This window comes from Harmonia axyridis, chromosome 3, assembly GCF_914767665.1.
Source record: "Harmonia axyridis chromosome 3, icHarAxyr1.1, whole genome shotgun sequence".
Lineage (NCBI taxonomy): Eukaryota > Metazoa > Arthropoda > Insecta > Coleoptera > Coccinellidae > Harmonia > Harmonia axyridis.
The window spans coordinates 40,582,702-40,597,927 of NC_059503.1; the positions used below are offsets into that span (position 1 = coordinate 40,582,702).

Here is a 15,226-nt window from a genome sequence, read left to right on the forward strand (position 1 = left end):
TCATGTCTCTCAGACATTCCGATATTCTTGAAGCCTTATTTGCTTGTGCTCTTACTTCCTGGTAAACATTCCTGTGACTGGATATTTAAAACCCTAAGTATTTGCAGTGCAAAGTTTGTCTGATGGGTTTATCATGGACAGCCAGTTTACATCGGATAGGTTCCTTTGAGATAACCATCGATTCCATTTTCCCGGCTGAAATCATCATATTAAACTTTTCTGCCATTATCTGGAATCGGTACAGTTGTCGCTGTAGATCGTCTTCGTTTTCTGCCATTAGTATGGCATCGTCTGCGTAACATGAAATATTTACTGTCCTGTCTCCCATCCTATATCCCCCATTGATCTCGTTGACGCTTCCGATTATTTTATCCATAATAAGATTGAAGACGGTCGGGCTAAGACTATCACCTTGTCGGATTCCTGATAGTATCGGCACCTCCTCAGACAATCCATGCTGCGTTTTTATACGTGTTTTGTTGTCAGTGTTCAGCTGTTCGATCACTTTTATGTATCTGGAGTCTATCCCATTCTCATAAAGAATTTTCAAAACGTCCGACAGCTGAACTCTATCAAATGCGTTTTTCAAGTCCACCAAGCAGAGATATAGTGGCTTCCCGAATTCCACCGATTTTTCTATTATTTGTCTCAATATGAAGATTGCATCAGTCGTTGATCTATTGTTTCTGAATCCTTGCTGTTCTTCGCTGATGGTTATCTTGGTTGTTATCCGTACAGTCAGTATTTTCGTGAAAAGTTTACTCACGCTGTTTAATAAGGTTATAGGTCGATAATCCGCGGGGTTGTTCTTGTTCCCTTTCTTGTAGACAGGTATTGTCGTACTTCGTTTCCACTCTTCCGGAACTTTTCGGTCTGATATTATTTTTCGGAATAGCACTGATAAAGCTTCCTCCAATTCGATACCACCATATTTGAGCATTTCATTGGTGATTTCATCGGGACCAGGTGCTTTCCTGTTTTTGATTTTCATCAATGTCCTGTGAACTGTGTCTCGTGTTATCTCTTCTTCGTTCAGTGTTTCTACATGTTGCTCATGAATTTCTTCTGTCTGTGTGTCACTCTTTTTTTGAAAGACCTGCTATAAACTCTTTCCATTGTTCCGGCCTGATATTGTTCACCTGAATGTCCCCATTAATATCTCGTTTGCATTTCCTCAATACTTTCCAGATCTTCTTCTGCCCTCCATATAGGTCGTTTTCCATTTCACTTGAAAAATGTTCCCAGTATTCTTTCTTTAGATCTTTTATGCTACCATTTACTCTGTTCCTGACCAGCTTGTACTCATCATATGCTTCTCTTGTCTTTGCGTTTATATAACGAAGAAATGCTTTTTTCTTTTGCTTCGCCAGGATCTTGATGTCATTCGTAAACCATGGTTTAGTCTGCTTTCTTCCGTTTAGGTTAACTCTCCGAACTCCAATTGCTTCCTTTGCGCTTTCGATTATACTAGTCCTGATTTCGTCCCAGACTTTATCTACGTTCTCTTCATCCTCTACAGGTTCTGCTATCAGCTTGCCTTCAGTCTGTTTCCATAAAGTTTCTTCGTAGATTCATTCCTGAATGCCTCTATATTACATTTTTCCATGCAAACGGTGGGTTTTTCTTCAGTTAATTGGCCTTGCAGCGATATTTACACAGTACTAAACCATGCTCCGTTCCTACATTAGCTGATGTCAGTGTTCGTATATCAAAGATTTGGCTCGGATGAACCTCTCGATTAGAGATTATGAAATCAATGGAAGAGTTTTGGTTCCTTGTATTGTCAAAGGTGAATTTTTGGCTCTGCTTGGGTTGGAAGAATGTATTATTGATGCGAAGTTCGTTTTCTGCACATGTTGTTATCAGCATCTCTCCGTTATCATTTAGAACGTCTTCGTTGAATCTTTGCATAACGCCAGGGATAATCGTATTTCCTATTCTGGAGTTCAGATCACCTATAATGAAGACTTTCGATTTTTTTGGTAAGCTATCTAACACTTCCTGTAGTTCCTCAAAGAAACAGCTTCTCTCTGCCTTAGGCTTGTTTATATCTGGACAATAGACACTGATCATGTATAACACTTCTATTCCAAGTTTTAAGGTGACATACATTATGTGACTGTTTAGATATCGGGCGTCCACAATGTTATCCTTGAATTTCCTATGTACCAATATTCCCACTCCGGCCTTCGCTCTCTGATCTTTTTCCGCTCCACTGTAGAACAGTATGTAGTTCTGGTAGTCCGTGTTTCCCTTGCCTTTTTTCTTAGTTTCCGACAATGCACATAATATGTCAATTTTGTGTTTGTCAAGTTCCATAATCACTTCCTGGTCTCTATTATTCCATGATGTTATATTCCATGAACCAATTTGCAATTTCTGTGATCTCCATAATCGTTTTATCCTGCTTCGTGCCGGGTCATTTTTCCGTAAGTTCCGTCCATGTTCCGAGGCTTGATTTACAGTTCTATGAGCAATTATCGTTTTTACAATGGAAAGGATGCTAACCTCTTCCATAAACCCTCCTCCTTCATCCGGGCTTGGGACCGGCAACGAACAGTGCTAGGCTACTCATTCCACCCAGCAGTGAACGCAGGCGGAGTTTATTATTTATCCCCCGACTTTTGCCTATACGCATAGGATTTCTCCTCGCCGTCGGCTTCTCACTCCTCGCTAAGAGGAACATTCACTCAATCCCAGATATTTAAAATATCAGAAGGGCTGAGCTCGGTCGTGTCCGGTCCTTGTGGTCCCTCTGGTTCTCGTCGAACTTCTGGTCCTCTTACACGCGATCCTTGGACCTGTCCTTCGCTTCCTAGGAATTTTCTCACCGTCCTCGAAGTACCTAAAAGAACAGCTTTTTGCATTATATTACATATATAGGTACTCACTAAATCCTAGTTGCTTGATATTTCTCTTGAGATTTTTGGGTACTATTCCTGTTGTTGAGATAATAATTGGAATAGTTCTCGTTGATATCATTCCCCACTGGCGCTTTATCTGAAATTCGAGGTCCCTATATTTTGAAATTTTTTCGACCTCTTTTTGACGCATGCTGTTGTTATTGGGTATTGCTACGTCGATGAGTATTGCTGCCTTTTGATGTTTATCAACTAGCAATATCAGTCAAAACTGTACGATCCCAGTACAGTTTATAGCGTTCGTTTTCCAGGACGGTTTCCGGTCGGTATTTGTAGTATGGCACTTTTTCAGAATGAATTAGTGTTAATTTAGTTGCCATTTCTTGGAGTAGTATCTTTCCTACTGCATCGTGTCTCTCTTTATATTGATTTCCTGCAAACATTTGACATCCTCCCGGGATATGTTGGATTGTCTCATTCGTTGGACACCCATAACGGCATCGATCGTCAGTAATAGTTCGATCCTTTATGATATACTTGCAGTAATTTCTTGTTGAGATCACTTGATCTTGGATGGCTAAAAGAAATCCTTCCGTTTCTGGATACATCGCACCTAATGTGAGCCAATAGTTCGACGCTTCAATGTCGACATGATCCTGGTTCACCTCGTTGAAATGTCGTCCATGTAGGGGCTTTTCTCTCCATCTTTGCAGTTTTTCTTGGATTGTCTGGTGGTTGTATGACAATTGCTCCTTGTGCAGTTGTAAAGGTGTTGATTCGTCTGCTTCACACAGTACTTTGTAGATCTCTGACGTGCCTGATTTGTCTTTGAAGTATGTTCGTAGCGTAGGCATTCAATTTGACCATGGGCAAGTTCCATGATGTCTAGCAGACCTCTGCCTCCTTTATTCCTCGGCAGTGTCGTCCTCTCAATGCTACTTTTCGGATGGTGCTTGTGTGCTTTCGTCATCAAGGTTCTCATTTTGCGTTGCAGGTTTTCCATATCTGTTTTGCTCCATGGAATGATACCGAAAGAGTATGTAAGAATTGAACATGCATATGTGTTGATGGCTCTCGTCATGTTCTTGCTGTTGAGGTTTGTTTTTAAAATTTTGTTGATTCTCCTAATGAACTCAGTTGTTAAGTCTTCCTTCATTCTTTGATGGTTTATTCGTCGGTTTTGTTTCATTCCTAGGTATTTATAAAGATCGTCCGATTTCATTGCTTCTATCTCCTGTCCATTGGAGAGAGCTATCGGCTCATCTTGGATTTTTCCACGCACTACGCTAATAGTACGACACTTGTCCAATCCGAATTTCATCCCCACGTCTTTCGAAAAATTTTCCACCAGTTTGACCATAATTTGCAAGTGGTTTTTGTTGCCTGTTATAAGTTTTAGGTCATCCTTGTATAGCAAATGATTGAGTGCAATGGTATTTCTATTTCCTTTGACATTGAAACCTTTTTCAGTAGCATTCAGTTGTTTAGAAAGGGGGTTCAGCGCCAAGCAGAACCATAAGGGACTTAATGAATCTCCTTGGAAAATTCCCCTTTTTATTGGAATCTCTTTAGTAGTTATGTTCGCCGTAGAGAGTTCGATATTCGTTCTCCAGTTGCACATTGCATACTTCAGAAAGTTTATTGTAATTGGATCGATCTTGTTTATTTTCAAATTTTTTGTCAGCCACCCATGTGGAATAGAGTCGAAGGCCTTCTTATAGTCAAAATATGTCATATAAAGATTTCTGTGTTTTTTGAAGGCTTGGTTACATATGATGGAATCTATTATCAGCAGTTCCTTCGATCCTAGTGCATTCTTGGAACATCCTTTCTGCTGTACTGTCATTATGTTATTTGTCTCGCAATGTTTGTAGATATGAAATGCTATAAATGATGTGATGATTTTATATATTGTTGGTAGACATGTAATTGGTCTGTATTTTGATGGATCCGCTCTATTTTGCAGATTCTTCGGTAAGAGGTATATATATAGGTGGTCCCTGTTGTTAAAAATTTGGGCATTTCCGTTGGATTCCTTATAACACCATTTATGGTTTCAACTAGCCTGCCGTGTATACACCAAAATTTCTTCAACCAAAAGTTGTGGATTCCATCCGGGCCGGGTGATTTCCAATTGTGTGTGTTTTTCAATATTTCATGGAATTCTTCTATAGAAACTGCGTTATGCGGCATGTGTTCTATTGTCTCACAGGATTTCTCTTCACTTCTTATCCAATCAGCCTGGGAGTTGTAGGAGGTTGGTGTAGCCAGTTGATCTGTCCAAAAATTCTCAATATCTTCGACGGTTGGATAACTTCCTGGTGTTGCTGACATATTATTGTTTAACATTCTATAGAATTTTCTTTCGGAGTTTTCAAAAATCAAATTATCCTGTTTTCTTCTATAGCTCTCATTGTATCTTCTGAGTCTTTCGGAGTACACACTAAGTTTTTGTTTCAGTGTGTCTAAAATTTGTTGAGCATTTTCATTGTTTGGATCATATGTTGTATGTTGCCGGTGACGATCCATTATCACATCTGCGTTGTTTTGTTCCTCAGTGTTCATTTGTGCATTGATGTTGTGTTGGTTTTCAGCACAATCGTAGTTTTCTTCAGTTCGGGATAGTTTCTGTGAAATTCTGCAAATAATTTTTGCCGGTAGCCTATTTTATCCTCTTCCATATTAGTCACTTCATAATATATGCGCATGATAGTTTCATTTATCGAACTCGTCCATTTCATGCGTCTTCTTGGTAGACCTGCTTGGGTGAGTGCTGGTTGGGGATCCTGCGCAGCACCTTCAGCGGTCGGAGAAAATAATATTATTTATTATTATTATTATTAATTATAACTGAAGATTAATTAAACTGAAGATAGTTTTTGCAAAACTACTATTATTTAATCAACTCGACCTATAAAAAACATTTTCAATAATTCATATGCCGTTTTTTCCAGAAAGTCCTTTGGTTTACAATTTTTAAATATTCTCGGAAAAACAAATATGTTTTATTAGGCTCAATGAGAATCGAAATAAAATATTTGGAGCATCATTAAAAATATGGTAATTGTTGACATTTTTATTGTAAATAGTTTTGATTCATATATTTCTTCTTTAACTCCTTAAATTTCAAAAACATAATTTACTACGCATCTTTGTCCTACATCTGTTGTTCAATTTAATGATTAATATTTTATCTTTAGCTTTTTCTCGCAGCCTTTGTATTGTGGCATTGTATAATGGCTCTGTAGCTCTACTATTAATCGGCTGCTGACTTCCTAAGTTTCGGTTCGTATTTTTTTGGTGCTTATTGGTTTGCAAATATTGCGTTGCTGCTGTTACACCCACTCCACAGTATTTTCAAAACAGCACACTACCGTCTGCCATCAGTTGTAGAATCGCCAAAGTGTTCGACGAATTGGTTCAAAACTGCACTAACTGATTCTTTTTTCATTGGATGTTTTTAACACTGTGATGTTTGCTCTTCAAAATCAAACAAACAAACTTTTTATTCAAAACGAATTTTGGTTAAATATCTATCTTACCAGATGTTGTTGATGTTAGCGATCGGGATAAATATGTAAGGAGACTGTTGGTTATATGTGATCAAATTATAAAGAAATATAAGGAACTGAAATTTAAATTTGAAGAAAAAATTTGCATGTTGATTGAATAATTAACGTTGAATGTTGTTTCCTTAATTTTCAGGTATATTTTATAATTCATTAAATTGTGTTATTACATTATATTTTCTATGATAAAATAAACTTTAATTTTCAGAGAAACACTTCTATTGGTTATTCAGCAACAGTTTTTTTTGGAAGATTAAAATTATAAATATTTTCTCCGAACTCTCCATTCCATAGAGTTTGGTTAGGTATTAGCTCATAAAAAATCATAAAAGCTCTCTGGGATTCACCAAATATATTCTCGAAGTCCGGTTTTATTCAATTCGTCCACGTTCGTTTGAAAACAAATTTTTCTTGGAAATATGCAGATAGAACAGAAATTACTAAATATGCTCTCTAATTCCAAAAAAGTCTCGAATATGCATTAGCATATGTAGTTAATCAAATGTACTTTTATCCAAAACCTAATTATATCGTACAATGATCGTCGATGAATTCTGCTATATTTCATCTCACTGGAATATCTTCAAATATCTCGAAAACATTAATGGCACAAAATCCATAGCATACGGTACAAATTGGCACACAATGAGCACAATTCATTTAAAGAAGAAATTCTCTGAATTTCCATATATGAGTCACAGCGTCAAATGAGGGAAAACTCGAAATGGAATGATACTCTGCATCTACTTACCTACACATTAAGGCTAATGTAAAATTTTGTAATATTTGTGATTTTACTAACAGAAAACCATTTCACTTGGTTTTCTCTATTTTTTTTGAATATTCATGTCATTAGTCCCTCATATGTATGTTTATGTATATGTAAACTTTGATGATGAATATATGTTATTATCATTATCACTATAAGTGAATGGCCACAAAATTCATAATATATATGGCAGAAATTGGCGCAAAATTAGCAAAATTCATCAGTTTAATCCCGAATGATTGGCTGGAATAACGCATTGCGAAAATTAGTTGAACCTCCAAAATGTCAGATTTGGACATGTGAGAAAAATAATCGAAAAAAAGAAATTCCCATATATGGGTCATCAATTTGACGCTGTGACGGGAAAAACTCGAAATATCTTGAAAAGTGAATAGGCTCAAAATTCGTAACATACAAATTGTCAGAAAATGGGCACAATTCATAGAAAAAAAAAATCCCAAATATTCAATCATATTTCCTCAGCCCGAAACGCTGAATTCTTAGTATAAAAATTGTGAAAATATTTCAAAGGCAGGTTTTGATTTGATGACGGAGTAAGTACCTTCTGAATCGATTAAAATTTTCATGTCTATTTTTGGCAGATAAAAGTAAGGCACTTTTGATTGAAATCTAACACAATTTAAATTTATATTTCCTTGGAGTCCTGGGCAATCTTCTGAAAATTCACGTCTTTAAAATGAAATTTCGGAACGTTTTTTGCGTCAGATTCGTGGTCCTAAATGTTGAAGCATCGTTGCTCTCAAATAGGTGGTATATTGAGAGTAATTCGTTTGATTTGTAAACCTAACAAAGCCTTAAAGCAATTATTAAATGATTCTAGCCAGTCATTTTGAAGAACTGTATCCATTAATCTTCCAATTCATTCCAGAAATATCCAAATGAAACGGAATTTAATTTGTTCGAGTGTCGATTCCTCGAAACTATCGTTAACTTTTCGAACCATTGATAGAATTCCACTTTCCGTAACCGAATCTCTGAACTTGTTTTCAGTTGTAAATAGACCATATAATGCATAATTGAGCAACGATTTCAACGAGCGCATTAAGAAATAAAATGAGTTCTGTGAAAAGTCATTTTTGCTTCATTTGAAACTACGCATATTTCGAAAGCATAAAAAATATAGTAGTTTATTTCAACATAAAATTGTTATATAGGACATTTTCTTACCCTGAAAAATCAAAATGGTGTACCTTATATCTATTGACAAATTCACACAAATTAACTTCGCCCGTTTGCCAGAAACAAATAACAAGCGAAAATCAACACACTAAGTCTACAGAAAATAAATCATCACAAATAAGAATCGGTGATCGAAATATTCATCTACAATTTTGATTGAAACAAACAAGAGAAAAACAGATCTCAGTAAAAAAATTCTCAAGTGAATAGAATTCAGAAAATATACAAAACAGTGAATAACTAAATAAAGTCAAATGGAATTGCAGAACAAGCAGCTCATTAATTTTTCCGAGCCTCGTCTCAAAAGAAAAATTTCCTACCTTGTTCCACGACTTGTTGAACTTGATTTGACTTCCGACCATGCTATTTCAAATATTTTAGTTCTTCAAAATAACACCGATTTTTTCAGAGGGCCATTTTTATTGAGTACAACTTGAGTGTGATTTGAGTACCTACAACATGATACTATAGATGGCACTCAACTTCAACAAAATCGAATAAAGCACTACACTCTCTTTCTATCCATTCCTTATACTATGGTACTATTTAGTAATATATGTTATCATTTTATCAGGAATGCCGTTTTGAATAATCAGATTAAAAATAATGTATGTACTTGCAAAAGTTTGTATCAGAGAGCGGTTCACAAAGGAGGCTATATAAGATTGTACTGTACTGGGATCGTACAGTTTTGACTGATAAAACAGTCCCTCATAATAGACCAGATATATTACTAGACGATAAATATCAAAAGACGGCATTACTCGTCGACGTAGCAATACCAAATAACAACAACCTGCGTCAAAAGGAGGTCGAATAAATTTCAAGATATAGGAACCTCGAATTTCAGATAAAGCGTTAGTGAGGAATGCCGAATGATATCAACGAAAACTATTCCAATTATCATCTCAACAACTGAAATAATGCCCAAAAAACTCAAGAGGAATATCAAGCAGCTGGGACTTAGTGAGTATATATGTAATATAATGCAAAGAGCTGTTCTTTTATGTACTACAAGGACGGTGAGAAAATTCCAAGGAAGCGAAGGACAGGTCCAAGGATCACGTGTAAGAGGACCAGAAGTTCGACGAGAACCAGGGGGACCACAAGGACCGGACACGACCGAGCTCTACCCTTCTGATATTTTAAATATCTGGGATTGAGCGAATGTTAATTCCTCTTAGAGGAGAAATCCTACGCGTATAGGCAAAAGTCGGGGAATAATATAATAATAATAAAGTTTATTCATGATTCAATACAGTAACATTTATAAACATGATTACCACAGAGGTGATAATTCATTGCTAAAAAATTACCTGTACGTGGTACCTACATTTATTTGAACTCAAGACTGATTCTGATATAAATGAGCAATTATTTACATACAATCAAATATTTGTTTTTCTTGTGCAGTCTGCTATAATCAGAATCCTGATGCCAACATGTGTAACCGTTTTCAATCTGTCGTTTCAAGTTTTTGCTTTAATAGTAATAGATCCTTGAATAGTGAAAATAGTGTCGTCATCGTGCTTTTAGTCCCAATCGGTGAGTTTTAAAATTTTTCTATTTTTATTTTCTTCTTAGGTGAGTTTCTTTTTTTTACATACATTTTTTTTTAACTAATTAATCAATTGATTAACTTGATTAATCTTTATTAGATATTTGTTTAATCTTTTTTCGTAACTAATTTATTATTGTCTTTACCAAGTCCTTGTTTTCAGTGATCCACATTTCAAGTTTTATTTTGAAGGTCCTTGTTTTGTCAATAATTCTCAAATCATCAAGTAAATGTTTATATAACCTTGGCGGCAGGTACATGAAACTTCTTTGTCCTATTCTCTTCTGACATCTGTCTGTCCTATAATTTCTTTCCCTATTTCGCGTATTGTGTTCATGTTCCGGCAATTTAATTTTAATTTTCTTCATAAACACACGATGTAGAATCTTTTGAGTATACAATCGTCTAGGATCGAACACACCCGACAAGGTATATATCTGCTAAGGCGGAAAAGTAAGTTTCTTCCTGAATATAATTTTCAAAATCCATTTTTGCACCACTTCAAGTTTCTGCAGGTGACTGCTATAAATACCATCCCATCCTATGATCCCGTAATTTATCTGCGACTCCACCAAAGCATAATATATCATCTTAAGGTGTTTCGTACTCGTCACATATCTAGCCATTATTTTAAACTGATATAGAAACCCCCGGAGTTTCTTTACTAGGTTATTCACATAATTCTTCCATTTCAGGTGTCCATCTATTTCTATGCCAAGGTATCTCATCGTATGTGTTTCAGGGATTTCTACATCATTCACAATTATATTCTTCAGTGAGGGAAGTCTAGAGCTATATGAGGAGAATGGCATATATTTTGTTTTGTCGAGGTTTAAAGTGAGTCCCATAGACAAATAAGGAGAAGACTGACGACTGCGTAGATTCGTTTGAAATGTATATGCTAGCGACCCGAGGGTTTGGAACTAATGTATCGCTATTTCACACAAAAACATATTTTTCATCCTTATCTACTGAAAATGATGAAACGTTTTAGGCGTAATATCCAACCTCTCTTTTGTGTTTCATTTCAGTTCTGTCTTGATTTTTAGTTTCTTGCAGGATCAAGTTTATCTTCTAGTTTTTTCGTATGTATGATAAGTATAAATATGAAGCACCTTTTGTCTTAATTGATCGTCATTTCATTCAGCTGTTCATTCCAGCAAATATTAATATGAACAGTAGAATATGTGAGCACCATATCATTGAGGACAATTTTTTCAATACACCCAAAACAAGACTTTCACCTTCAGCCCTGCCAGATTTTCCAAATTATGCACTGCTTTCAGATAAGAATAATTTAATTAATTGTGTGCCGAGTACTAGTTTAACAGATTCAAGTTCAGATATCGGAAATAACAATCCGAGTACTCTGACTGTTTCCCCTTTTGTGCAGAAAGGATCAGGCATTTTAAATCAAGTTAATACCAAGGAAAAGAGTCATTTAACATTTATAAATTTTTTTATATAAGTAAATGTCAAAGAGGGTGGTAGTTGTATAGCTTGAAGAAAACAGAGCTATATTTTCACATCATATTGTTCTATTGATATCACCTTACATACTTCCAATAAAAATCTCTTCAGGATCACTATTAATTTTTCACTTTGTTCCAGGTTTCAAACGGCTTACGTTGGAGTTCTGCCAAAGAATTGAACATTCCAATTCTAAATCAATCCTTCGATTTCCTGGATTTTTGTCGGTAATCACAAAAATAATTTTTTTAGTGTCAATCTCCAAATGAAATCTTTCCTTCTTTCATAGTTAAGTGGTACAATACGATATATCTAATTTGATTCAATTATTTCATTTATTTCTGTTGACAAATATCAATTTGTATAATTATGTGCAATAAAAAGTATTTCAAAATTCGTTGAGTATTATTACTTAGGTAAAAATTGAGTTGAATGCAAAACCTCACTGAAATATTGAAAAAACTGTAATTGATATTGCAATTTTCAGTTCAAGTTTTCATTCAAATCGTGAAATTGTTCGGAATTATGATTTAAGGCGCCTAATGCGCAGAATCAGCATCGTTAGTTCAAAACACTGCTCATAAGGGCGCCACAATCATGCTTAGATATTTATTTTACCACTGAGTTGTTACTCTTTCCTTCATTTCTCTATGGTGAGTCCATCATAATCAAACCATCCTTTGATGTCAACAAATTCTATTTCTACCTTTTCCTTCAAGGCATCCCAGAACTCAGCGTGGTACTGGACAACAGTATCGTCCGCAAAGCTAATGATGTTTCCTTTATTTTTTTGATGGAAGAGGCTATTCATATATGACATAAATAAAACAGGCTCAAGAACTGTGCCCTGAGGTACTCCGTAAGAAACTATTTCTTCATGACTTCTAATTCCATTTATTTTTGTTAGATTCTTACGATTTTTCAGGTAACTCCCTAGAAGTTGATGTATCTTCCCCTAAATCCATAATTTTTGAGCTTTCCCATTCTCAGCAATCTTTCATGACGAACAGTATAAATGCTTTGAATAGGTCAAGAAATACACATAAAGATGGCACTGCTTCATCAAGAAATTTATATATATTCTTCGTCAATTCTCCTATAACTTCCTCAGTTGATCTGCCCTGCCTGAATCCAAACTGTAGTTTCGATATAATTTTATATTTATCCAGGAATTTCACAATTCTGACCTTGAGAATCTTTTCTATAATTTTGGCTAGGTTCGATATGAATGAAATTGGTCGATAATTGCTGACTTGGAACTTATCCCTTTTTTTATATAGTGGTTTAACGACTGCTAATTTTAGCATGTTTGGAAAACATCCAGTTTCGAAACAATGGTTCACCAAGTATATCAAGGGATGGAAGATTTCCCTTTTTATTTTTTCCAGTGTCTCCGCCTTCAGCCCATCATGCCCCGGTGCTTTCCGTGGCTTGGCTTCAATTCAATAATTTGCTTTCTCTATCTCACTGGGTGTTGTTGGTTCTGAATAAAATGTTTTTTTTATGAACATCTTCCTCAATACAGTCAACCGATGCATTTGATTTATTTGCGTATGTTTCTCCGATAGTATTGTAGTATTTATTGAATATATTGGCAATTTTTTCATCATTTTCAATGATATTTTGCCCTAGATCCTTTATATTAATTCACTTTTTTTTCTAGTTTAGAAGCATAAGGTACATGTTTCCTTCAGAAAGTCCCAAATGCCCTTGGACTCCGACTAATTTTTTTTTATACATTCTTCTAAGTATTTTTTTTTTTTGGCTTGTTTGATCAATTTATGTACTTCTTTCTTATGATGATTATATTGATGATTCAATTGTCTATTTTTGATGTCATGTTTTAGTTTTGAGTAAAGTTTTTTTTTTGTTGATTGCTTTATGTAATGTTTTCGTAATCCAATTTTTCCTGATCGCTTGTTCCTTCTTTTTGCGAACTGTAGTCTTATTTGACTTAATATAATCCTTCAGAATTTGAATGAATGTTTCCGTTATTGAATCAGCATAATTTTTTCATACATCTGAAGCCATGTTTCACCTGCTAATTTTGTCTTCAACGAGTTATAATCAATGAATTCTTTGCTTCTAAGATTTGAGTTTGCTTTTTATTTTTGTTTTCATATTCAAAGTGAGGGCAATCGGATAGTGATCAGTAATCAAATACTGTAGAATATAACCATTTAAATTAATATTTCCACCTCGTCTTAAGTTTCTGATAAAAAAGTGGTCTATACAGCTTCCACTTTCACCGACATGAAATCGAAAGTACTTAAGTTATTATGGCGAATGATATACATGGGTTGCAGAGGTTGATGGATAGGATAGTAAATGTGAGTGAAAAATATGGACTACATCTGAACGTGAAAAAGACGAAATTCATGATCATCACAAAGAATAAAGAACTAACCGCTCAATTGAACATCCACAACATGTTTGTACAAAGAGTCACCAGCTTTACTTACTTAGGAACGAACGTTAATGAAGATTGGGATCACTCTATTGAGGTGAAATGTAGAATCGAGAAAGCCGGAAGTGCCTTCCTCAAAATGAAAAAGCTTTTTACGAGTACCTTAGCTATGAAGACCAAAATAAAACTACTGAGGTGCTATGTCCTTCCGATGCTTTTGTATGGTGTCGAAGCATGGACATTAACAGAAGCGTCCTGCAAGAAATTAGAGGTGTATGAGATGTGGTTGTACCGTCGTATTCTGAAGATCTCATGGGTTGACCACATCACGAATGCAGAAGTTCTCCGCAGATTTAACAAGGAGATCTTGTACCAAGTAAAAAGACGAAAACTTGAATACCTGAGTCACGTTATGAGAAATCCGGAGAGGTATCGACTTCTACAACTGATACTACAGGGAAAAATTCAGAGAAAGAGAAGCATTGGACGACGAAGAATATCGTGGTTGAAGAATTTGAGAGTTTGGTTCAACTCAACAACCACAGGGCTATTTCGGGCAGCAATTGATAAGGTCCGTGTCGCCATCATGTTAGCCAACATCCAGAATGGATAGGCATCAAAAGAAGAAGAAGTGATTTTTTAATCCTACTTTCAGAGGAGCGTTATGAGTTTGTGTAGATGTTTTCGTAAGTACCTCCACATATTTACTCAGCAAACATTTTGTCAAAACCTGAGGTTTATGATTTCTTCAGCTTGCGAAGTGCTTCCTGAGTTCCCTCCATAATCGAGTCCTCTACTCTACCATTTTTTATAAGTTTATCATTTTTATTTTTGAGTATAGGGATGGAATTCAAATAGAGATCTTCTGTGACCATAAAAATCGCTAAATAATCTCGGTTTAGAATGTAAAACTAACAGACAAATCCGCATGAGAATAGAGAAAATGGGACAACTCAGTATATTAGGGCTGTGGACAATTACTTTGAATCAAGATTTCAAAATGGCATTCTTCGAAATTAATTTACAGAATGTGTTTATTGTCATTAGCGAGAACCATTTTCTCATTCGACACCGACGAAGGTGAAATTTTTAATTCACTAAATTACTGAAATACAAATGAGGTTTATAATAATAGCTCTGTGAGAAGTAACTTAATATAAAATTGTCTGAGGGCTTTCGAAATTCAATTCAAACGGGTCTCACCTAATAAAATACATATAAAACGAATGGATGAGATTCATTATGTCACATGAATAGAATAATTGTTTGGAAATTATTAGAATCCACTGAATGTGAGCCTCCAGACATGATAATAGGTATCCAAAATTTGTCGTACCAAGGTTAAGGTTATAACAAGGTTATACAAGGATTTCCTAACATATTGAAGGGATT

General features: G+C 35.4%; 1 protein-coding gene and 1 long non-coding RNA gene across 2 annotated transcripts; one reads left to right on the forward strand and one right to left on the reverse strand.

The window, feature by feature from the left end:
• Positions 1–1,076: 1,076 nt before the first annotated feature.
• Positions 1,077–2,319, reverse strand: LOC123675310 (craniofacial development protein 2-like). The gene is made up of 2 exons (XM_045610659.1): positions 1,684–2,319; positions 1,077–1,544 (listed from the first exon to the last, which is right to left on the reverse strand). The coding sequence occupies exons 1-2, from the start codon at positions 2,317–2,319 to the stop codon at positions 1,077–1,079; spliced, it is 1,104 nt and encodes a 367-aa protein (XP_045466615.1).
• Positions 2,320–9,361: 7,042 nt separating this feature from the next.
• LOC123676303 lies at positions 9,362–11,821 on the forward strand. Its single transcript, XR_006746909.1, has 3 exons — positions 9,362–9,944; positions 10,653–10,794; positions 11,569–11,821. It is a non-coding gene; the product is annotated as an uncharacterized LOC123676303 (long non-coding RNA).
• The last annotated feature ends 3,405 nt before the right edge of the window (positions 11,822–15,226 follow it).